At 39.0% G+C, this 27,086-nt stretch overlaps 2 protein-coding genes across 18 annotated transcripts in view; one reads left to right on the forward strand and one right to left on the reverse strand.

The window, feature by feature from the left end:
* Rg (A kinase anchor protein rugose) overlaps positions 1–27,086 on the forward strand; it is a 310,256-nt gene that overhangs the window by 252,060 nt on the left and 31,110 nt on the right. The gene's annotated exons all lie outside the window — the stretch shown is intronic.
* LOC140670235 (protein mab-21) lies at positions 22,665–25,187 on the reverse strand. Its single transcript, XM_072900809.1, has one exon. It carries the CDS (start codon positions 24,884–24,886, stop codon positions 23,789–23,791), a length of 1,098 nt encoding a protein of 365 aa, XP_072756910.1. The 5' UTR covers positions 24,887–25,187; the 3' UTR covers positions 22,665–23,788.

Raw genomic sequence — 27,086 nt, forward strand, 5'->3', positions numbered from 1 at the left:
ATTCAGTTTCTTACGTACCATAAAAGCATACCGATGCAAGACAGTAAATAAATTTGATCCGATGACGATTTCCTCGTAGTGTACGCAGTATCTAATTATTTCTATCTCTATTGTTAGAAATCGTTCGCGATTGTCCATTATCGCGCCGAGCATTTCGCGATGTGTCTTGTCACAGCGTAACGACTAAAGAACGAGCGGGTGCGGCAGAGCCGCGAGATAAGGGAAAACCTCTATCTTTCTACCTGAGGCCCCGTACCTCTTTCCCGCCTCTTTCCCGCTATTAATCACCGCTGTGTCTCGCGCGAGGACACGCGGCGGGGGCCCGAGGCATATTTCCAAGCGCGTTGCAAAATAAGCGCGAGTCGCGAGGCTCTGTACGACTAGTCGATTAATATTAATGAAAACGACAACGTGACAACGCGAGCGCGCAAATCACGCGTCAAAGAAGATAAGCACATGATAAAACATATTTATCGCATAATACCAATGCCAGGTGATGATCGTCATGCGCTGGTTCCGCTCGTGCGAAACGATCGACGTAGGCGAATCTTGAGCGCGAGAAAAAAATGCGAGATACGACATTATTCCGGACGAATTGGCCGTATCGATTTATCAATTACACTTCGTCGACTGTGACGATGTCATGCTTACTCTAGATTGGACGAACAAATTTGTGAAAGGAGATGCAAATAAATACTGTCAGACTCCTCTCGATTCGCGCACGTCGCAGCATGGAATATACACACTCAGTTCCAGACATAAATTCGTACTGTACGTTATCGAGATGCCTTTTCGACCATTTCGTGGAGTATTCAGCTGATAAGCGTACATGAGAGGAGACCTGCATACCTGAAGTAATCTTAAATTGATCATCACATCGTCTCGATAGAACGAGAAACGACCAGAGTGTAACGTAAAATAATCGGTATTGCGTATCCGGCTTTGCCTTTAGAAATGCTGTTCGATGAAGCGTGTAATTTGTCGTTCGCGGAGAGGCAAGTTTGATTTCTCAATTATGCAAAAATGGGGCCGGATAACACGGAGAAAGGATGGATAATGCGGGACGAAATAGTTCACCGATAAATCACAATGTTTAATCCATTGACGCGCGATAATTGCATAATGTGTTGTTGTCATAGCTGTTATCTCTTCTCTATTGCATTCCATGCTAAATACCTATAATCTGCAGGAAATATTTTGAGTTCTCGTTAACTTTGATCTGTCATAACGAGCGAAGCGATGAAAACCGTAGATCTCGTTGTCATCGCGAAGAAACTGATGGAAATTAATGATTGCACGTCCGGTCGTGTGCCCCGTCGAAAATTTCGTAAACTTTTAATACATATCGTGCACGCCGATCGCTCGTTTCCGAGCAATTTTTATTATCTCATTAATCATACATAAACTGATGACGTTGGGAACAGGCGCGTCAGTTGTCCCACATGATTTTCATTCACGGCGTGCGTGCCTGTCGATTCGTGTGCGGCAAAAAAAAAAAACGTTGCAAAAGAAGAAAGAGAAACGAAGAAGGCTAGTTATATATCGACGAGAGACCAAGATGGGACGAGCGGATAGGCAGGAAACGGGAATGTGTTACTGACCCGGCAGAGCGGGCTGGTAGTTAAAACTGTACGCATCCCATAATTTAGCGATTATTTTGACAAGGGTATGATCTCCTGACAGGTTGTTGGCCTTATGGCTACGCTCTGAAATATAGCTATTTAAATGGGCACTTAGAGATTCCATAACGAAATACATACTTTCGAGGAAACATCACAAATTGTAGCGAAATAATCGCGTACATTTTTAATTTTTACCGAATTTCTTTATTAAAAAAAAAAATTATTAATAGCAATGAAAAAGAGAGAGAGAAATACCAAAATAATGTCCGCAAAATCAGTTGACTTGCAAAAGCAGTGTAAACTGATGAATTAGCAGTTTATTATACACATATACAATTATCGATAATTCATGAGAGCGTGCGTGAAGTAATTTATAAACTATTGCATGCGTTTCGTAAGTTCCGTGTAGATAATGACACGGTTGATTACAGTCGCGTGACCGAAGGTAAGGAGTAAGAAAACGGGTGAATGCGGTGAAAAAATGCACAAATTATTCTAAGCATAATTCATAATTTTTCAAATATACAGATGAATAGGTAATATGCTTGAAAATTCTTATTCTACTGCCTGATCGAATAGTCAGACCTAATTATTCCCCGATAGTAAGTAGAAGCAAAATCGAAACGTTCTTATTAATTTCTAGTCTACATTTAATTCACATTATTTGTACCTATAAATCGACACTGAGAGAAGAAATACGAGAGTACGAAATTTGCGTCAATGCTTAAAAAATAACACGACTTGCGATTGTTACGTATCTTATCTTCGATTAATTCTCATTACTCGAAATTATTCCTGGTTGATGTCGTTTTAAAACGACAATCGCGAGCAAATTAATATTTGACACACATAAATCATACGATGTTGTGTGTGCACAATACAAATGGCAGGCAGGCAGAGAGGGAGGCGAGCTCACAAAGGAGAATGTACATACTTCTTAGCAGTCGTAAAAACGCCATGAGCTATACTGCAGATTATGGGATTTGTACTGAAGTCGTTTAGCATAGAACGGTGTAAACACGTGATGAAAAGAGAGAGAAAGAGAGGTAAAGAGAAAGGGTATTTCGTTGAATTTTGCAAAGAGAGGCCGGTTAGGCAAGAGATTGCCTCTCGGCTCCTACGGCAACGATTATCCGGTTGTTAGTCGGCCGCACGAATCGATGGAAGAGAACGTTGTTCTCCGAGTCTGCTTTCGGCAGGCTGTCATGCAACATGCAAAATCAGTTTTCTTCGACCACGAGTCAATTTACTGCAATAATCGAACCTGCGTTTCGTGCTTTGTCAATGATACAAAACTGTCTCTATTTTTATATTTTATTTTTATTAGCTCCGTTGAATTTGCATGTTGAATATTATTTAAACTGTTTTTCTTCTTTAATTCATCTAATTTCCGTTAAATACTTGAATGGCCAATAAATCAAAATCCGAGCATCGTATATTACGTTATTCACGCTATATCACTGCATCGTGCATGTGGATTTTGTGACGATAGATTACGTTTTACATCGTTGCGCGTATTCGGTAAACCGCCGAATGGGTTGCGGCATCTTTATTCATGCACGTCGTTACAATGTTTGCTTTTAATGGTATTTGAAAGAACGGTAATATACCACACTGTGAGAGCAGGCCCACATTTGTGAATACACAAATACCTTCCCCGTGAGTGTAAGTGCATGCGTGTAGAAGAAGGGAGGTCCGCCCGCGGCTGGAGGCGCGACGTATGTTGAGTTATGGCGCAGGTTAATTATACAAAACATTCAATTATACTTCCCCACAAAACCTACACGAGCCCGGTTCTATCTACATGAATTTTTGCACACCGACGTGTGCGTATCCTAAAACGCCAGTTGGACAGGTTGAACAACGTTGTAGATTTACAAAAATCGAACCGGCTGTGCGAAAACAGATGAATCAGATTGCGATTTTTGAACTCTGTTAACTGCAGGAACACTATATCGGCGAACATCGAACTCTTCGTGACGAAAACTAAACATACTGCCCAAAGTGGCGAGCGCAAATCTCACCTTCCTCCTTCGTGTCGTTTGAAAAAGCGTCCGAAAAAAGCCCATCTCGTTTCTCGCTCATCTCGAGACCCGATCTCGTCCGACGAATTCTGTCGCGGCTGGGGAATGTGTCGCCGTGCAGTTGCGCGTAGTTTATCGATTGATCCCGTCCCGAAGGGTACCATTTATCACGACCGCTAGATCCTTGGGATGCTTTAAAACAAAAGCCACGGAGGAGTAGCGGCGTGTCTTCCAAGGTGGACGACGAGGCGCGCGAGAGGCGAGGTGGCGGATCGAGGTGGTTGCCGGGCCCCGACGTGGTGTGAGGCCTCACGATGGGCTCCGGTCATCGGCGGTGCGCGGTAAGGGGGAACTCATAACGCAGAGATTTTACGCGCCGGCGCCGGCGCCCCCCGCGGTCTCAGACGCCGCGATCATGCTGAAGAGCCGAACAAACTCACGGCGAACGACGGGCATCTCCAAGATTATCACTGGTTGCCCCCCCTGAGGGCCAGCTTTTCTCTCTTTCTCCGACATTTAGCAATATTTTTATATCTGTATATTGATATGTTTGTGTTACATAATGTCGTATCGCGACTCTATTTTGATATCAAACTCGCATCAATTTAGTAATAATAATATATCTTTGTTAATTTAGGCAAAATTAATAACACCATTTGATATCAATTTACACACTTTTATACCGATCTTTCATTTATAATGATATTTCCATAAATTTTATTTGTCAGCATCTTTTGATATTTTTTATTGCTCAAGATAGAGCGCTGTTCTATGAATGCAACTATTTACCTTGTCAAGAATTATTTAGAATGCCGATCACGCAGCATGATCGGTTGTCATATATCTATCAATCGCGCATAATGGTCTGAAGAAATCGTATTTGAGAATTATTGATTGTGGGTTGATCATTAATTACTTATGTTTATTAATAGTATGCGTGAGCAGTATCATTGTAGAAATCGCGTTACGACTGGTTTTCTTGATTACACGATTGATTTATTCTTTGACCTTGAATTTTTTCATGGCATGGTATGTCGGAAGAACACGAAGAAGCATTCAGCATAAGTTTGGTCGTTGTTGCCGTGGCTACTGGATTCGAAGAATAGTTACGAGACAAAGTCTTATAACGAATATTAAACGCGCTATATTAATATTAATCACTTTTACGTTATATATGGATTTAATTAATAATATAAAAACATTTCTGTAAAAATTACAAAGTTAAAATAGATGGATTCGTGAACGTGGCCTAACATTACCGAAGAGATACTTCGTAACGTCATCGAAAATATTATTAATTTTATGAAAGATGTATGTGTAACTGTGTGTATATATACATATGTACATAACTTTCTCGGCAATGTCAGAAAATTATGGACGCAACTCTATCCCAAAAAATTATGATATATACATATGCTGTATGTCTCTTTAATTTACCGCGGAGTTCTTAGAAATCCCGCTATCAAAATATATCTTCGTCGCGTCGCGCAAACGCAAAAGCAGGTAAATTGCATTCGCTCGCAAGACGGAAGATTGAGGATATTAATTTTGCAAACGAGAGCCCGCGGTATAAAATTTGTAAACGCCGACGGCACGATGGTACCACGCAAATTACCACGCAAATCTTCGCCGATAGACAATTATGTACGTCGTGGTTCTCCGCGCAATAGGAATATATTCGCGCTTCGCGACAGGATCGAATCCGGATAAGGAGATCGTCCTGGGAATCTTGTACGTACAACTGAACCTCTAACCGTAAACTATGTTTTCCGAGCGACGCGTGTATGTATGTGCTCTGTGATGGGCCTTGTTTTCGCCTCGATTTGCGCGCGGTCTCCACCATAGACATGGTCTCCACCCATTACCATGAAACATGCTCCGTCTGGAACAGGTAGAATACGACTCTCGAAGAAGTACTTTCGACGCTCAAGAGGGTCGATGTGTCTCGGGTTTCCGCAGGCTCGGAACAGAAACGGGTCTTGGGAATGGACATTCCCGGTTGTCCGACCGGAACGCAGCGCTTGGGGACTGACGCAATCGCGCGGCATCGCGTGGGACCCACGAATCAGCGAGGCAGCTCGGTACGCAACCCCGACACCGTAAACATGATATATACCGCGGTCTTGGTCGGACACCGATGCGACGAGGACGACGACGACGACGACGACGACGACGACGACGACGACGACGACGACCACCACCACCACCACCACCACCACCACCACCACCACCACCACCACCACCACCACCACCACCACCACCACCACCACCACCACCACCACCACCACCACCACCACCACCACCACCACCACCACCACCACCACCACCATCTCTGCACGCGGATACGATTTCCCCGTATCTTCTTCTCTCGCATTTGAAACCTACCTACCTATTCATTGTTTTATAGGAGCCGTAAAGATGTCAGGCAATTAAAAGATTCGCTTGATTTGTTGCGTGGGCGCGACGGTGTCGACAGTATGGTAAATACGATGCTACGTCTCTCGAAAATAGCGACGATGATGGTGGTGGTGGTGGTGGTGGTGGTGGTGGTGGTGGTGGTGGTGGTGGTGATGATGGCCGACGTGTGGGTAGATGGTCAAGTAGGCAGACGAGAAAACGACGATATCCACGTGCACGAGGTGTCGCGAGGACACTTGACATTGTACCAATGTTGTTCTACAAAAGATGCTTTTAGCTACGCTCATAAACGTTCCGTTGTGATATATCGCGAGCTGTATATTATGTCCGTAATGTACAACGGTTCCGGGATAAATAACTATCGTAATTTATATATATTCTACTTTGATATTGTTTTATTATCTTTCGCGAGCCACACATTTGATCATAGATTTTTCGTTACAAATGTAATATAATATAATAACGAGAGAAGCACCGAGATTCTCTAGTATTTATAAATCATTTAATTACGTAAAATTATCAGTTAGCTATTAAATAATAATAAATAATATTTACACTCGGATACGTAAATATTCTTTTTTGGCTATAGTATTATAAAAATATAATTTACGAAAAAATTTTATTATACAATTATTAAGCAAAATCTTTTCAAGAAAGGCGAAATATAATTGAAACTCTATTACGAGCTGTAGCTGTATAAAAGTGTAAAACAATTTTTTAATGAAGCTTTTTGTAAACAATACTTTTTTTTAACAATTAAATCTTTAAGGATCAGTAAATTGGTTCTTATAACGGTGCTAACACAGATACTCCAATATCGCGAGAATCTCGTAAGTTCCCATGACAAGATTAGGTAGAAAGATCCCGTGAGCAGACCCGCCACGTCGCCGACGAATGAAACCATCGCGTGGCTTATTTAATTCTCGGATGGCGACGTAATCAATCTCCGCGGCGGACAACAGGCCGCATCTTTGCCTGCCACCGATGTCTCTAACCAGAAACCGCCGATGGTATCTCACGGGGAGAGTTCGTGGTTACCCGTCCGCCGTCGGCGACGACGGAGACGACGAGAACAACGGCAAGATAGCGAGATTGGTCGCAACGATGTAAGCTGCATAGAGAAAGCCCAAAGAAAGAGAATGAAAAAAAAGAGGGATGGCGACAACGACGACGATGACGATGTTTTGGTAGGAGATTAAAACAATGCGGTCGGTCAGAGCAAGAGAGAGAGAGAGAGAGAGAGAGAGATAACGCGGGTGTGACAGCTCTCCACTGTATCCACGAGTCGTGGAGTCGGATAGACCCTAACGAGAATCTCCTAATAAATAACCGGCAAGTTTGAGCTCGTTTTCGTTTCCTTTTCCTGCGCTATACGTTTCTCTCTCCTTCTGTCTTCTTCTCTCTTCGAACTCCTCGTGTTTCGAGAGCCGCACAAGGATGGAAGGCCGAAGGATGGACCCAAACAGGCCCCGAACATGAAGATGGATGTGATCCGAGGCGCCGCCGTCACCTGGCAGACCTTCCACCAGACTCCCAGTTGTACTTCGTGGCGAACGAAGAACGATTCAGCTACGACACCTTGCATCGAGAGAAAAAAATTGTCGAATGTATTTGAACGTTCGTATTAGACTTTTTTAGAAAAGGATCGACGGTGTGAATTATATAAAGAAGTTACTATTTTTTAGAGTATTGCTTCTCTTTATCTTCTCGTATCTCTTAATTTAACGTATCTCAAATTCTTTAATTTTCATGGATAAATTCTACAAAGTCCGACAAAAATATTATTGGTTTCTAAATTTAAACATCTCATTTTTTTATACAAAATTGTTAAATTATTAGTTGTATTTACTCGTTTTTTTTTTTTTTTTTTTTTTTTTTTTACGACGTCAACCTTGGCTACTGACAAGGTACACATCGCACGTTGTCGGTGCATTTTCGATACCTGCTTGACTCGGTAACCCAAGGGATTCACTTATCTTCCACCCGATCGTTTTCACGCATATTACACTCCGAGGAAAACAGCGCGAGTAAAAAAAAGGATGGCCACATCCTGCACGGCAACTCGTGAGTTCTGCCGCGCGAATAACAGGATCAGGTTACTCTGTTGGAAAAAGGAAAAGGGTCGAATAGTGTTTCTTAAGAGATCCCGACTGACGGCGGTAGCTCAAAAAGATCTTGGTAAAGAAAGGGTTAACCTATCGTTTTCCGCGAGATTACACGCGAAACATTTCTTGGTAATTTTCTTTCGCTCTTCGTGTACGTTTTTCTTACACGCTATAAAATAAACACAGCATTCGCAGCCGTTTGAGTCGATCGTGATGCGCGTTGCTTAACGACAACGCTGTTAAGTAAATTATATAGTAACAACATTGAGATAAACGTTTCTAAACATTCAAACAATATTTATAGGACAAAATATTAAAGATGGAAATTTCTAAAAAAATATTGTTTATTTCATGATCGTGGCATCCGCAACTCCGCGACACACACCATTATTAAAAATCATGTCTCTCCGCATAGGGCCCACCCTGTCAACCGATAGGAAGCATAAATCTTCGCGGGATCGGATGATTGACGTCTATTTAATAGAAACACAACTATACATGGATGATGTGGAATAACATTAACTTGTTCGGGAGTCGAGGGGGCTGGTCTCGCCGCGACGGGTGGTCATTGTACTTGGTGGACCCCTGCGAGCCTCGGCCTTTCTCCCATTCTTATGCCTGCCAGCTCCCTCGTAAAGTCAAACGTTGACACTAGCCGCGGGACACCGACTTCATAGTCCGAAACTCTTTCTCTCCTTCTCTTTTTCTTATATCTCTCATATACTTTTCTTCTGTTATTCTTTCTCGCGCAAGTCTCCTTCCACCGCGAATTCTCTCTGACTCTCTTTCTTTCGCGTGTTATCCTTATATTATTATACTAAACTCCTGAGCAAAGAAGTGAGGGCGACATTGCACCGATTTACGATAAAGAATCACGGATTACTTTGGTTGCTTACGTGTAAGTATCGCTCAGATATTATTGCACACATTTTCTAATAATGATAAAACTTATAATTATTAGAAAATATGTTTAAGAATATTCGAGCAATACAGGAATATATATTTTGTATTCCTCTTGTATTCCTCTCTAGCTGTGGGAAATAATATTCCGTTGTCATTTGGTTTAATAACATATAAAATAAGCTCTTCATGTTTATGCATACAAATTGATGCAAACGATAAGCAAGAATAAATAAAAAATAAAAAACACTGAGATTACGTGTACCTCGTTTACAAGTTGCAAGTTATTATTAATGATTAATAGTAATTTTACGAGTGATTTTTCTTTTTTTGCCTGCCATCATTGCTTTTTCTTCTCGTTTTGTTGATCATTTTCTGGAGTCTATTTTTAGCATTTTTCTTGAGTCTATTTTTGTTTTGCGCTTTATAAATTACAATGAATAAACGCTGCTATAAAAACGGCATGTAACTTTGTGTTCGAAACTTGGAGAAAATCTTGAAAATAAATTGCGCGGTTGGTTTGTCGCGCTACGCACGTAGATGAGGCACTTCGGCATCGTTCGTAAAATTAGGAAGTTTACGGGTGCATTAGCAAACTTAACGACCTAATCAGAGCAGCGTGGCATCAGAGAAGCCGCGATTGAATTGACGTGAGCATCTTGACGCGGGCTCGACGCCTCGGGCCAACCCAACAATGCCTTTTATCTTTTCCGATTTTTTATACGACCTTGAAAAATTATCTTTTACAAATGCAGCTCAAAACATATTCTATCACTTTTAAACTATAAAAATTTTCTCAATTTAACACGCGTCATCAAGTAATTGAAAAATATACTCCAACATGTCTCGAATTTATGAAATATTATATGAAATATTCACGTGTTTTTTATGCGCGTTCGAAAAGACAAAATTTCTCCTTTTCATACCTGCTCCAATAAAGTACTCGGTAACATGATATCGGTCAACGTGGTCCCGCGTAATCTAAGTTGTACTTTAACATCAGCTGTCCGACCTGGATGAGTTGTAAGCAGGAGAATGGAAAGAGCCTTAAAAACAAGAGGAATATGAGATGCGAATAAGACAAGGCAAAGAGGTAAAATAAAAAAGCACAGCCGAGGAGGAAGCGAAGGAAGGGATTTGCTTTTCGCTTCGTCGGCGAGATCAAGGCGGCGCCACGCCTCCGGACCGCCTTCTCTAATCATCGGCTCATTACTCATTAGTGCTAATGAGCCACGCGTACCATCCATATACTGTACCTGCCTAGGTATAACGCATCTAGGAAATCGTCGTGTACCTGGCACAATAATTCCCCCCCCCCCTCCTCGTCTGGGAGCACCTTTCTCTCGTCGCGCGACGATAACGGGCACGCAACCCGACTAGAACATGCACGATCCATCCTCGGGGATCGATAAGGCCGCAACATCGGTTACATCGTGAAATGGAGCCTTGCGGATGGTTAAGTGACGATGATTAACGACAACGTTAATGGAAAACGTCTCCGTCAGTTTATTAAAAAGATCCGGTCGACTCGATATACCTGTGCGTTTCAACGCACGCTCAAAATTCCTGGGGAGATGACCGCGGACACGTTTCTCTAAAACATATATGGACCCACCCGTGTAAAATCTCGCTACCGATGATTCATGGTCTGGAGTAACATCATCTGTGAAAGTTGAATGTTACGCGAGTGGAGTTGTTCTTGAGATTTATGTAAACGCACACATCATTAAAATCTTTAAAAATACAGACACAATTTTTTTTTAAGAACATTTCTCACATTTTGTATTAACAACGTGTTATTTTATAAGGCTAAATTTTTTATAATTTATATTCTGAAAATTCTTTTAAGTTGACAAAGTAATATGATCTTTATAAACTGTCGTTGCGAGCAAAAACTTTACAGGTATACTGTAAATTAATGCAATGTGTTTACTCAGAATTTATATTTTTAATCTTTCGAGTATACGTATGATCCTTTGCTGTGTAATGCAACGAAGGGGATGAATTTTGATCCTCTCATGCTCGCAACATCCCTGGTTTCCCATAAAACAAGCCATGACATCGTGCCCAGCGAAGCGACCACGTGTGACGAACGCTCGCGCAGAATGCTCTCAGAGCTGTGTCTCGTTACATCCGTCACAGCCGTCGGCCCGTAAAATTGGCGCCACCTGCCACCCTCTCAGAATCCGGCTTCCCGTTGCTGGTGGAGATTCTGACTCATCCCATCGCCTCCAAGTATTTAATGCATTTATAATACGCGACTTAATGATCCTTAGCCTAACCCGTCATCTTCAGCGAAATTTATTACGAATCCAACAACCGCTTTGTGCGCGCAAGAAACTCGCTTGCGTTATTCATTGATTCCCCCCCCCCTCCCCCCGTTTTCTCTTATATGCCTCATAATTGGCAAAATCTGCGATTTCTTTTTTTCATTTGAAAAATGTACATAAGCAATCATTTTGAATCTATGGCATCAAGAATCGAATGTTATTTTCTGATTAAGTGAAAACAGCAAATTCTTGAAAATAATAATAGAAAAAGAGTTTTTGTGCTTTATCTGTAATGTAGGAAACGACTTAATTAAAATAACCGAATTTAGACGTTTATTTGTTCCTAACTTAAAGGAATAAGGGATCATTACATTACATTAGTCAAGCCAGTCGGAGGGGAATCTGATGTTGTGAAGTTGTAAGGGTAGACGGGACTTGATGTACAAAATATAATGTGATTGTTTCCGAACCAACGGCTGAGCTGGGGACGCTCTGCTGACGATGACTTCATCCCCATCTGATCGTCGTTTTCTGTCCATCCCAGAAAGCCATACGCAGTGGACCGATGATAAAAATGGGAAAGATAATGATATCCATATTTATTTTAATTACATAAATTACACAAATTTTAAAACGATATTTTATGTATATTTTATGAGCTGTCGAAAAATTTAGTATGGCAAAAGAGATAGAAAATAATATTCAATACTAAAAATAAAATATAATGCAATCGCATGCATGTTTATTTAAAACACATGATATCTGTCCTGTCTCGAAAATGTAACAGTGTTGTTTGATTTTTTATTCTACTTCTATATATTTTTAATTTTATTTATATTTTATTTTATATTTGACGACTGTTTTTAATGTTATGTTCGATACCACAGCTTGAATCAGTACCAGAAGTGTGCTCGTATTCTGCTTATTGTTAGATTTTCGATATAAAAACACATGTATAGGTGAAGCTAGAAAACTCAACTATAAGATCGGCAAGAACAAAGTTCGCAGATAAACCTGCATCCTGTTGTAGTTGTTTATGTCCATTTACTTCGAAACGTGCATTGTGCTATTCGATGTTCTCGTCGTGCAGCATTGGTTCCTCTCGCCAACTGCGAGGAAAGGATTACTGGAGAAATCCTTTAATGGTATTGTTGGCATTTGAATAACACGAAATATGATACGAGATCAGGCCTAGATCTGCGTCCGGCTCTCTGCCTCCCTCATCCCGTTTCTACTCTCTAAATTCGAGCTTAGGGGTTCATAAGTGTAAGGTTACAACACTACTCTAGATTGTTGTTCGCCCGGATTAATTGTTGGCAGCTTGTCGATGAACGTCGTCACAGCATATAATGGCGAAATATATTTGTGAAATATTAGAAAACACTGACGCTTGATCGCAATATATAATGCACAATGTATTCTTATACTAGATGCTAGAATAGTTTAGTCTCTCTCAAAAGATTGCGATAATTATATAACTAAACTCAAATGAAATGCAGGAAAATTTGACTTAATCCATCAGTAAGGTAGAATCGAACGTTGTCAAAAATTGACGTTAATTTAATTTCTTCTCGCCTCAGGCCCGATTTTGCCGCGCACCGTCCATTCCTCGAAGAATAATACTAATGTTTTTATAATATACGTTCATTTAAATTCTATGCTATGGTTGAATTTTTATCACACGAATCTTTGCCACTAATCTTGCAAATAATAATTGGTTAAAAGGATATAATTTATTTAATTTAATTGAATTACAGTTCTTAATGTCTGAAACTATTATCTTTAACATAATATATTATTATATCGCAATAATGTTTAATTATTATACACTTTAAATTTAGAAAAATAATTTTACATTTAATTTTTATAGTATTTATATAAGATATTTTATGAGAAAGACAATATATATATATTGTTAACTAAAAATTCTAGTAATATTGAAATAATTGACAAAAGAGACTATATATTATATATAAAAGGAGTCACGGATTTGACAGTTGTCATGTAATTAAAAGGTCTAGTTGTTTAAATTACTTACAGAGCAGCACGTTAACTTGTTTCGTACGTGAGCGACCACCGGTTACTCCGTTGCATGACTATTATTTCTCTTAAAAGAACGTTTATAAACCAGACACTTTAGACGTTTAGCAGGTATCGCGATCTATTTGGCATTCACGGTGTTGAACGCGCGATCGTGGAACGAATATTTATTTTGTTGCGATTATAAAGTTTATTTTTACTAGTCACGAGAAAGGATTGATGAGGTGACTCGCATTGAAAGACTACTCGTTGAGAAGGTTACTTCAATTAACGACGCGTGTGAAATATTTTACAGAAGTTTATGTAAATTCAAGGATTGAATCTCTATCCCAAATCATATACTGCAAATTTTGATCAAACAATTTAGCAAGTAACTTATAATGAAATTTAATTGAGAATTGTCACTGAAATTTGATTTTTTTCTACTTACAGGTGAGTACATAGACCTAGCATACAACAATCAGTCTCAACCCTATCCTCTGCAGCTATCGGTGAGTACCTTAGTTATCGCAAAACGACGCGACGATAACAACGTAACGCTCGTAGTTGCAACGCGTAAAAAGAACCATGTATGTGTGCTACGCAGTTAAAACCGACACTTAAAGCATAGCCAAAGCATATCCTTGCAAAGGGTGCACCGTAAAATAGCTCGACGCTCGCCGTCTTTGAAGTTACGAGCGTAAACAGACGATACACTTGGCATTATTGGAGAATGGTCGGACGCAGGAGGCGCGAAAAGGTCGTGGAAAAAGACGGAAAGTAGCGGGGAAAGGAGGGGGAGGGAATAGAAGGGGACGAAGAAAGTCGTAGGACCTACGGCGATAATTCAAGCAAAAGGATGCATCAATCCTACGGGCCCTTCGCCTCTCTCATCCCGTGGCACTCCCCTGCCCAGAAATAGAGTGATGTTGGTGAGCGCTGTTTCTCTCGCCTGTTCTTCCTCTCGTCCTCGCGTTCCCACAAACTCGCGCCCAGGGTCTCCCTCGGGAAAAGCCGGCTGACTGCCGATTTTTCCCGCCCGCGCTTCGCCGCGGAACATCCCCTCCTTCTGCTTCATCGTGCAACGTGCACTTTACAAACATAAATCTCCGCTCGCACGCGTAGGGGTCGACGCCATCCCCGGAAACTAATCGAATTCGGATTTCGATTCGCGTCGATTTGACATGATGTATTCCGCTTCGTTCAAACATGACAGGTTGCCATAGATTTTGCGGAGAAAAAAAAACATCATATTTGTGCGTAACATGGCTTTCGTCCAAACTGCGAATTAAATATTTAATTAAAGCGATTTCTTAAGCATGATGATATGTTCTAATTCTGCACTTGTATGATTAAATTCAATTTTATAATGTGTATTATTAGTATAATATCGTAATTTATTAGAAAAAGCAGAGATTGAATTTTTAAATTGGTAAATCAGAATATTTCAGAATAGTGCGAGAATCGAAACGCATAATTAAAAAGTAAATTGATTTAATGTGCGCGACGGGAGTTAAAAGAAATTAATTTATCGCGATGATAAATTGTATCTCGCGTGCACTTAGACCGTTCTTTACCCCTTTCAGTATTAACGATATTACCGAGGTCGCAGTAGAGTCCGGGGAGAACGATTAAATTTCTTCGCCCTGAATTACGGATAAAGGCACAAAATGTTTTAAGCACAACGTCTATTAACGTTGTGAATATGAAGGCCGAGTATATTGTGAATATACTGTTTTGCGGAATTATTTATCCTTTAATCTCGCGTGAAAGCTTTGCTTATTGGCAAAGTACTCTGTATACGATAAAACTTTTCTCGTTGTGCAGACCGCCATCATAACATTTTTGTCCCCGGGCACGTTTTATCGGATTGAGAGCCGCGCCGAGGTGGCGATCATTTGTATCAATTTGCCGCGACTTACAAGAATTTACTCATAAAATATAGCGATCGTGGGTTCCATCAAATTTTTACGGAATTGCGTTCTCCTAAAAATTACAGACTCACGTGACGTAGTCGTTTATGATTTCACTTTAATATTCCTTAATAAAATTAATGTGTGTTCGGTAGTTAGTGTAAAAAAATGAAAAATTTCTAAAATAAATTACACAAATTATCGCCGAAAATTTAATATTATACACGCTAAACTTTAAACACGAAATTTAAAATCTTTGATTCTAATTCTACTATTTTCGAGTGAAAAGGAAAAAAAGAAAACCGATGTGTTTCTTTCGGAAGTAGCAGCACTTAATAGCGCGTACGGCTCGTTCGGAAGGTCACAACAAAGTTACCACTTATAGATTTAAAGCCAGCGTCCGGAGATTCTCTCGCTTTCCACCCCGCCATTTGATTTAGTAAAATGCGTCTCAAGACATTTTCGGCCTAATACATTTTAGACACAGTAATGCGTATAGTAGAGAGGATATCCGAATCTGTAGAAGAAGCCACTTCTAGAACAAAGCTTGCCGCCTTTACAGGCATTGGGGATCTTTCCTGCACTCTCTCTTTCTCTCTCTCTCTCTCTTCTTTTTCTTTCACTAGGATGTTAACCAGATCACCGGATGCCCGGGACACTTTTCTCACCCACTCGACGTCGTTATCTGCGTCATTGGGAGCGGGACGACCATAAAACGAGACCTGTTTCGTGCCCGGATCTTATTGAAAAGTCCCATTAATTTCACATTCTTTAGGGCAATAAAAAACACGGCTATCGGCAAACGAATTTGATATAACGTACCTATTGCGAGATAGGTCCGGGAGGTAATAAGGAGGAAAGGACGAGGTGATATCGATGGTCCGCAAGAAAGTCATTTATCGCGATTACTTTGTAGTTTTACCGTCCAGCGACTCTGTTTTGCGGTAACCGATGCTCGTTAAGTCCGTACGCAAAGTGGTGCGATTATTGCTACCGCGATAACACCTTCCGTCGAACTTCATAAAGAAGAGATTATCCCTAACGGCCTAGCTTATTTTATTAACTCTCAATATATCCTTCGTTGCTCGTTCCGCTTATCTTCTGTGTTAATATCAAACCACTTATGCCAGATGCAAATCTCTCGTCGCACTCTCGTGCATAGGTGATGATTATGCGTTTCTCACTGTGTCTCTGCGCGCAAGCGGATATAATAACTCGGTTAGAGTAGCGTAAAAATGAGCTTTAATAGTCGATTATTGGATTCTTTTTGCTGCATGCAATCGATTATTTTGAAAGTTTAATTTCAAAGTCAAAGAGTTAATTCTATAAGTAATCTTGTTATATATTAAAAGTCGTGCGAAACGTAACTTTGTTTTTCATTAGTCATTTGTAAAGTCATTCCTACGATTAGAGAGTCTTCTTTGGAAGCATTATACTCATGTATAAACTGACGTAAGGAGCGCGTCAGATTAGTACCATGATTCCTTGTTACACGAAACGTACCCTTCGCGATGATCTCGCGTGCCGACGACGTTGCGACGCACATTCGGAGCGTGCGACGCTTCCCTCGCCGTCCTCATCAATGTTGCAGATCAGCACGCAATGGCCCTAGTCGACACGGTCACGATACACTAAGTGGTTTTGCTCATAAAGCTGTAACGGCTCCGCGTAAGATAATGCCGTTAGTAAATGCTCCTAAGTACGGGAATGAGTACCACGGGTACAAGAGCGCACATGCGACCCGAGAGGAAGAGTGTTTCAACGCAATCGAGATTACTTTCATCGCGAACAGGTCAGGACTATCATGAATCTTTACGGTTTAATCATTTTATAAAACAAACCGAGTGATATAAAAAATATTTTTTAATTTTGAAAAATTAAAAAAATGTATATATTTAAACTAAAATATCTGTGTAATATTTTCCCTTAGTTTTAACAGACATTTAAATTATTATGTGGCATCTCTTTATTTTAGCATCTCTTTTATATTAAGTTTACACGTGCAACTAATAATTCTAATCTTGTTACTTCACGCACAAGATTTATCGCAGCACTGTGTTAATAGATTCTTTTTTTCTACATCGCCGCCGAATTTCAAAATTTATAAATAATATTCGAAATCTATAAATGTGTGTTAAATGTAAATACATTAGAGTAACAGCTATTCGTACACATTACTGAAAAGTATCTCAGGGTAACAATCTATAAATTCGAACGATTTATGCAAAATGTTTTGTTTCGCCGTCTCTCCCAAGATGTAAATTACGCACTCTTCTACAATTTATTAAATGCAGAAGAATATATACTTCACAATTCTCCAAACGATATTTACATTTTTCTTTTGACGCGATTTGCGAGCGCAGTTAGATGGGGTCAACTAACGCTCTCGCGTTATTTTTATAATCTCGTTTCGGTGCCTCCATCGCGACAGCTCTCGTTGTGTCGTACAAACTCACGCATGCATAAAGAGAAGAAAAAGTTCGACGGGTGGTATCGCGTTACCGGTAGGTAAGATGATTTTTTCTGTCTTTTTTTGAGGGGAAAGAACGCTCGGTTGAAAGTCTAATAAAATTGAGACATACCAGTATGATAAATTGTTCAAAATTCGAGTTGATATATAAGCTCTCGTGCTTTGAAAGTTGAGGTATAAAATATAAATATATCCGTCTTTCGTGAATTAAAAATTTCAACATCGTTAAAAAATGAAAAAATTTATGTGCGGAATATAATCGAAGTGGATCAAAATTCGCAGGCGTATTTTTCTATTAGTTTCATTTTCTTTTGCGACGAAAATTTGATTGGTTAGATATTGTAAAAAATAACGATATATATAAAAGACAGAGATTATTATTTTTAACGTTGTCTATTTACTTTTCGAGAAAGTCAATCTAGAAAATTTGCATCATATCACAATCACGAGGAACAAAAAGGTATTTCGCGTTCTCATAAGGTGATCCTCTTGTTACTTGCCCATAGAAATCGAGAGACAAACGGTGATCGTATGACGTGTATATGTACGCACCTCAATGTTGCGATAAATGTAAATTACGGATATATAATGTACAGTAATCTTTTGCATTCGCGTGCGACAAGGAAAGAATCGTCCACGAATCCTTACAGCCGATCGAGTCTATGTAGAGAGGAGATTTTAATGAGAACTCGCTCATTCTCTCGCAAGATAAGCGTCGCGGTTGGGTAGCCCGTAACACGACGCATTCGTCCGTACATTCCTCTTCGGTTTCCTCCTTTTCTGGTCGTCTCCCTGCACCCTTCGGCCCCTTCCGTCCATTTCGTGCGCCGCAGCATCCACTGCAATACGGTTCTTCCCCATCCTGTCCGATCGCACGGGCCTATCTCTCCAGCGTTCGTTTCCTCTCTCCTCGCTCTTTCTTCCTTCTTTCGTTCTTACCTGAGAGATCGCGGCTCTCCTCCCCGCTTCTTTTCCTTCTCGATCCTTTCTCCGCTTCGCCGTCGTCCACCCCCGGCATCTTTTGTCTTATTATTTTGTCGGCGCGCGCGGCCGGCAGGTATATCTCTCCTTCTACACGGCACTCTCTTTCTCTTTCTCTTTCTTTTCTCCCCGCATATAAACATCGCGGTTTTATCTGAACGTTTTATAGCGGAGAGGTCCCTGCCGACCGGGATCACCCCGAAGAAGAAGAAGGAGGAGGAGAGCCGGATTCGGTGCCGGCTTTCTCGTACCAAGCGCGCGCGAAGCGGAGAACACGGATCCACAACCTACGCTCCTCTTCAACTCCTTCGCGATCTTCTGTCCCTGTCTGTCACCGTCTTCCTCCACCTTGTCTCTCCGCCAATTACAATGTTCGCTTTCGCGGATTTCTCTGCCTTTGTCTCGTACTGCCTGGCGCGATCTGCGCTGAATCCGAGGGCGCCGTTCTTAAAAGACCCGATGCAGTGATAAAGCGTCCTTACGGCCCCCTCCCCTCCCTTGCAGGACATCGCCGCAAGGAAAAAGAAAAAAGCGACCAAAGTCATTTGCATACTGCGGCCGAGTCTCTTTCTTTTCGTTCTCTTCGTTCTTTCTTTGCTCTTCTTGCTGATTTTTTTCTACATGCAATACTTGAAACGATCACACTTGTCGTTGCAATAATGAGCAAATAATGTAGTATACTATCTTTTGAGTATGATTAAATTAGTTCATGGCTGCAATCATTTATAATTTTATCAATGAAATGCGTAGATTTTTTTGTTGATCTTGGATCTCGAAAATCATTTCTACTATTGGGCGACACACTAGTCTTATTAATAGGTAGCAATTAAATTGCAAAATAAATCCGTGATTGATTGCGGATGCAATAAGTTCGCACTCGTATATCGAATAATTTAATTGACAACGATCATATTTCATCATAGTAAGAATCCCAATGATTAAGTTTATCATTAAGCAAAATAATTTATTGTAATTACTCTGTTTCTAATCAGTGTCATGCTGCATTTTTGTTGTTCTTACGGTTTACGAAGCACTTGCCTATCAGCTGCCTTGAAAGTTGCAATGATAAGCATGTAAATTCGTACAAGTTGTCGCAACAGTCTCGTCTACGTGATATGCAATCAGCGCATATTTGAAATTTAAAAACTTTGCCTTTATGCGAGATGTATTTCTACGAGGTACTTTATCGTTTTCTCCGTTGTGCCGTAAAACGAAATGTAATAATAATGCCATATCTCGAAATATTTATTTTTGTTTCGTGCATTAATGTACTTAAAGAATTGATATGGGATATCGAAAAAAAATTATAATATAACTGACAAATTAGTTCTTTCTCTTAAACACATTCTGCATATTCTGTATATTCAACGATATACGCGAAATTGCTGTCAATGTAAATTTCATTTCTTTGCATATTATCGGATACATCAACATATCTTCTTAATATATTTTCGTATTTATGAAAGATGATTCGATGTAATTTGCGCGAGTGACTCACTTTACTGCTTTAATTAGCGCTTTCTAGTTAATTATTCTTGCATTCATTAAAAAACAAAAGAAAATAACTGCATATTAGATCTCATTCGTACAACTTACATGATTTATATCTCTACCGTTCTCTCTCTTTTTCTCTTCTTATGTAAATAGCGTTTTAAATTATTTAAATTTAATTACTTAATTATTCTTATATACTTGTTTCATTAATATCCTTAATTTTTTTATTGCATTATACATACGATTTATGCAAACTGTTTATGCTATTTAGCACAGATTAATTCAGATATCATTGTCAGATTCAGAAAGATCACTAGCGTACTAAATAATTTTTATGTAAAAGAACGAAAAAAATTTCGTCCATTACTATCTTCAAAGACCGCGCTCAAAGATGAAGGTATTTGAAGTTTCTTTGATGCGTATGGTAAACACGTTATTAGTAATTGTTGCTTGAATGGATGCCAGTTGTATGCTCGTTTATGCCAGTTGAAATGAGTCTTTTACAACTGACGCGCGGTTTCAAATCTATTATGCGTGCAAAACCATTTGTTACTTCCGTTTAGTCCTCGAATAAAGTGTCTGTGAAACACGTGCTCACGTAGCGGTTGTCCATGTTACGCCGTAATGTCTATTAATTGAAAATGATCCAGTACGTCTTTCGTTTCACAAAACCGCTATTTACATGTTAGTTATGATTGTGCATTTAATTAATCATCTAAGAAATTCCATTTTGCCCAAGAGATTGCATTATTATATTAAAAGGAACGCAATCATTTTTACTTAATGGAAAAGAAATTAAATATTCTCGAGTATCACGCTATAGTTTGAGAAAAAAATATATTAATATAATAATATATCTTTTAATAAATAATAAGTAATTATTATTAATTTGCAATCGTTAATTTCAACGAAAATTTAATATAATATAAAAAAAAATATGAAATTGATACGATAGTATATTTAAATACAGGATTTTTTTATGAAATATTTTTTGTTTGTATAACAGGATTTTCGACTTGTGTTTATAACACTTAAGAATGTTTTGTACGTAAAATAATAGCAAAAAGTATAGTTAGAATTTGATTTTGACGAATATGTGCTCTTTTCATATAGTTTACGTAATAAAGATTGCGCGAGTAATAAAGAATCTTATCATTTATTCATAGCCAGAATGCAGAAATGTACTGTAAATTTTTTACTTTTTTTCAGAGAATTATCGAATTTTCTGAACTATAATGACTTTTTAACAGTGAAATAAAATAGTGAATAATCTCAAAATATAGAAGATTTTTAATTATTTTATTGATAAATTTAACAATTTGTTGAATTATATTTAATATTTTTTAAACCATTCAGTATTTTTTCCGAGGTCAAAATTATTTATAAATATCTAAACTATATATCTAAACTGTACTTTTGATAATTTTTGAACTAATTTCCATAATTTTCTATTCATTTTGGCTTTGAATAATACGTTTTCTACGAGTAAATTTGTTGCAAACTAAAACCTTTATAACTTTTAATTGCTTCAGTGAATCGATTCTCTCTTTTTATAAGTTTCTGAACATGTATGGAAACAATATAAAATTTTTTTTGAATTCTCAATATTTCAAAAATAGGTACTAAACATCTTTAAAAGTTAAAACATTTGAAAATAATATATAAAGATAATAGGTATAATTTGTAGAGGCCTCCACTTAATTATCACCGTAATGCATTTTTTTTCTTGCGCAAAATATTCTTCTATATAACGACAACGTTCTTTTACGTGTTAGGAGCAGCAGCTGTTTAAAACCCGTCTGACTCGCCGCAAATTATTACATAGGCCGTCGCGCATATAAGTAACGTTCGTGGTAAAACATTGAGATAAGATCCAATTAGCTTATCAATAAGGAAGGTAGATCGAAAAACAACGTACAACAGTAATTGCATTTCCATGTCGAAAGTAACGAAATCGACAAAAAAAAAATAGTAAAAAACTTTACGCGAGTCATTCTTTTGTCATGGATTCATAATTATTTTTTAATAATAGCCAGGGTCAGAAATTTGCATTTGGTACATATCTTGGTGCGTTACTTAAGCATGCAAACTGTTTCTTGAATGCTGTGAAACAACGCTAGTGAATTGTCTCGAACAATAATAAAATACGTGTGAACTAAATATAAAAATACCGTTTTTTCGACAGGCCTGGAGTGTTAGATTTGCTTGCGATATCCTTACCGTCGCTAGGCTTCGTAACACAAAGATATATGCACGATGTTCCTTCGCGAATCTCTCCGCCTTGAGTTCCAATGGCTTCGCAAAGTATAAAAAAAAGTGCGAAAACGATTATAAAATTTATGAGACCTAACTCGAGCTCCGCGCGACACGTTCATCGAACGAAACATTTAACGATCCTCGCACAGCAACTATTAACGAGATTCAATGATATTTACGACGACCGATTTTTCGGACAGCATATTGTGTCGGGATAAGGAGTGGGTGTAACATGATGTATCATCAACCGAACACGCGTACGTATATCAGGCTTCCATATAAATAGTATTGTATTTCACATTTCGTTACAGTTCAATAAATATCTTTCAAATTTTATTTACATAGGCGGCGGGGTTTGCGCGAGGGAGTTCACAAGAGAGAAACATCGAATCTTTAACCGTGGTCGCGATAAAACTTAAAATTGTAGGGTAAAATTATTAATCGATACATAGAAAGTTTTAAGAAAAGTGTCATTTTATCAAAATTTATCTGGTGCTATAACCCTTTAAGTGCTAAATTGGCAATGCTTGGAACCCGAGATTTGAGAATTCGTGAAACTGTTCGAATCAAGTATTATTCTTAAAAATAATTGAAAAAGATATTATATAAATGATAAGAGAGAATTTTTGTTATTCCAAATTTGTATATTTTTCAAATAATCGCTCGATGTAGATTTAAAGCTCTTAAAGAGTTAAACACAATAAATAATTCTATCTTTTCATTAGGTAAAATTTGACAAGACTTTGGTACCACAGGTTAAAGATTATTTCACACGTATCGATATAGCGTTGTAATCCGACGTTACAACGAACTGAGCGATGATTCTCTGCTATCTATATAATTAACAAATATTTCGCGCCGACAGTAGAAACGAAACTTGTCTCTAACGTCGAAGTATTTATGGCACTAATTCGATCGTCTGCGAGCAATCACGTGTTCACCAAACATCACATACACGCGTAATTATTCGTGTGAAAATTGCTGCTAACACACACTAAACATTTTTGAAATACCGAAAACGGGATGTATGATTTCCAGAATTCGGGAAATCCGTTAAAATGCAGACCAACTTGTCGATGACTTGGCAGTGTGTTAGAATGACAACAAAAATTGAAGGAGACGAATTAAATTCTTTCACGTTACTAGTCTTTAGTCAACGATGATATTTTTCATGCAGTTCTTTTATATAATCGTGTTATATGATTAAACATATTTTATTCGCGCGTTGAAATCAGCGATACTATAACTGCGGAACGTGCGATGAAATTGCGAGATCAGTTCACAAGTCATATGACGAGCACTCGTGCCGTCGGTCATTACAGTTTCTCGAGCGCGCGGCTATTCGTCAGCAATTCCCTGGTGAGTCTCCACACTTGTTTCGCGGCGTTCTCCAGGCCGCTAGGCGATTTCCCCTTGAAGAGATCGAGATTCGGTAGAAAATAATGCGGGCACCTGCGACACTGCAAGCAGGAAATCAACTGTAGGAAGATACCGTTTATCCTCTCGGCTAGGCAGCCCTCGTCCCACTCTGCCTCGTGAGGATGTTTTTCGCACTCGTAGAGTAGAAGAGTTTTCATGTGATAGCTAGTGACCGGATTTCCCGGCAGATCGAGATGTCGATCTCTCAGAGTCTTCAATATACTCAGACAACGCTTTCTACTCGCGCCTTGCAGCAGCCGGTTTTCCGCGTCGATGAATGACAACGCCCAGGCGTCGCCTTCCATGGCAGATTGCTTGCCTTGCAAACCTATGCATTCTTTCGAGAGCATATCGAAACCCTCTGCTTTCACCTCGGCTACGATATTCGGATGTGGCCAGGGTATGTGTGCGATAGGCCAGTGAGAGGCCGACCTAGGCCAGAGCCCGGCGCACTTAAAGGCCGGCGTTATCTGCACCACGTAACGCTCTCGTATCCGTAACTTCACCTCAGTAGTGTCGGCAATCATCTTCACCAAATCCCGATACGTGCACTTGTCACAGGCCTGCGCCACTAGAGTCTGGAATCTCGAGCGGATCTTTCGGGCGGACAGGTAGCCAGACGCGGTGATAAACTCAACCCAGAGAGACATGGACCGTTTGCGGCCGTCGCTGAGTTTCAATACGGCGCAGCCCGGCAGGGTGCCATCGTCCACGAAGTTTAGTACGCCCATTTGATTTAGATAGATGATAATCTCGAACTCCGTCGGCGAGATGACATCGAGGCCATCGAACCGACCGTTGTAGTCCGTTAGGGACGAGATGAAGCGAGGCTCTTGCACTTCCACCTCTTTCAGAACGTCCTGCACTACTCGGCATACTTCTTGAATAGTCTTCGCCACCTGGCTTTTTCTGTTCATTACCCGTTCGGTGAAGTATTTGTTGAATTGATAGACCATCCTGGAGTGGGACGAAATCATATCAGGCGGTACCAACATTGTGGACCGCCTGTAAGTCCGCGGATGGTATCTATGCGGCTTTTCAGCTTCTTCGGATCATTGTGTTTTTACATACGAGTCTTCTGTTACTTCCTCGATGTCATTGAGTCGTCCGCACGATCTATCGCATTACGAAAAATATGCGAGATCTATGGATTAGCGTTAGATTTGACCTTGCAATGTCGCCTCATGCGTCACCGGGGTACAGCAGACACCGATATGCCGGAAACACCGACGAAGCGAGAGAAAGAGTTATCACGAGCGTCTCCGTGCAGGAGCGGATTGCCGACTGCGCTGATGTCTACCTTCTCCACATCATTCACCCTCCGTGGCAAGCACGGGCGTACAACGTTGTTGGCACGCCTTCTCCAACGGATTACGCCTCTCGGCAGGATTTTTAGACCAATGGGAGGCTCGCCATGCTGTTGAAGCGGGGGTTAGCTGTGCCAGACCGACAGAATCGATCCGTCGTGGGCACACGAGGTGCGCTCCGGCAACGTTTATGTATAGCGTGCACGATATAAGAACCAAGGTAACGTGAGGCAACCCTTCATGGTAGCCCTTCTTTTTCCCCATGAATTATGTAGGAACTGTTTAGTTTATTTCCCATCCGCAAGGGCTCGATCCCTCCTCTCTACAGCTCCTTTAGTTACTCCGAAATTTTCGACATGGTGGACCACGATCGGTGCCGCCGGATAGAGTTACCTCAAATTTTTTCACGTCGAAGAATATTTTGTTTCCAATGAATTAGCATTGGAAATCGATTCGATCGATTCTAATAATTATTCTTTATTATTATAACTTTATTAATATTAGGATTATCAAAAGAAATGCCCTGGAACACGTACAAATATATACATTGACTTAAATATTTCGGGGGGAAGAGCACAAAACAATTTTTGATGAAAAAACTAAATGTTACTCTCATAGCAACAACAATTAGAATAAATAATATTTATTATTGTTGGTAACGTCTGGAGTAAGTAATATTATACTATTTATTTCGCATAATATGGAATAGAGAAAATAGTAAAGAATATTCTATAAAAGATATAGATACATTAATATCTTAATATACATAATAATAATATTACAGTTTCTCTTGCAGTGGAGAATATCCATTAATTTGAAATTCCATAGTCAATAGAGATCTTTACTGTTCGTGTTAGAGTGCAATAACAATTATCGTACACATTTGGAAGTGGTCGAATGTGTAGTAAAGCAAGGAAAGTGAATGGCACCGGTTAACGAATGTCATCGTCAGGCAAGGAAGACGCGGAACGTTAAAGATAAAATTAAGATAAGATTGTGATATTTTATGTAGGTGTATAATGATTGTCCGCCTTCACTGCCAGCGAGTTATTTCAGGCTCTTATGCATATAAGCTAAATACAAGTTAGTATAATAATTGTACACTCATTATAATAATCTGATATACAAGTACTATTATGAGAAACATATTTCTATTAGAAGAACGATTCCATAAAAAAGTAATTAGAAAAATAATATGCATATATTTTATTTCACAAAATATGGTTTACAAACTATGTAATCAATGTTTTTAATTTCTTTTATAAAAATAGTTTATCGAATTAAGTAATTTAATCAAACAGAATAAAAACATAGTGTTTCATTATGATAACTACATTAAATAATTTTGATATACTGTAAATACATCTATTATGCGATGTAATTAATTAATATATATTTAAAACATCACAAATTCTATTATATATGGCATAGTTTGCCGATTAATACTAATACAATGAATATATATTAAATTTCTTAATTGCAGTTGGATATATTTTCAAAATAGGACAACATGATTATTTAATTGATAGTGTGATAAATGCATTTATTAATTATTTACATTTCACATGTTTTAAATAATGATTCTTAAAATTATAAAAAAATAAATATTTAAATAATATAAAAGTATCTATACTACATATACGTATATATATGTACATGTAACAATGATATTCAAACTACCGTCGGAAGTTTGTTGCTAATCGATTATAAATGTTAGAGGAATAAAAATAACAAATCACATTTTATGCTACGTATAGCTAAACAGATATAATTACATTAATAGTTGATTAAAATAAATTATATATTTTATATAATTTTCCGAACAAGCAAAATGCTAAAACGTAACTTAAGATACTACCACAATAAAATATATTCAAAATATAGAAAT

This window comes from Anoplolepis gracilipes, chromosome 1 (genome assembly GCF_047496725.1).
Source record: "Anoplolepis gracilipes chromosome 1, ASM4749672v1, whole genome shotgun sequence".
NCBI classification, from domain to species: Eukaryota; Metazoa; Arthropoda; class Insecta; order Hymenoptera; family Formicidae; genus Anoplolepis; species Anoplolepis gracilipes.

What these genes read in the sequence shown, in the direction of transcription:
- LOC140670235 (XM_072900809.1), bottom strand. Translation starts at nt 24,886, where the DNA reads ATGTTGGTACCGCCTGATATGATTTCGTCCCACTCCAGGATGGTCTAT.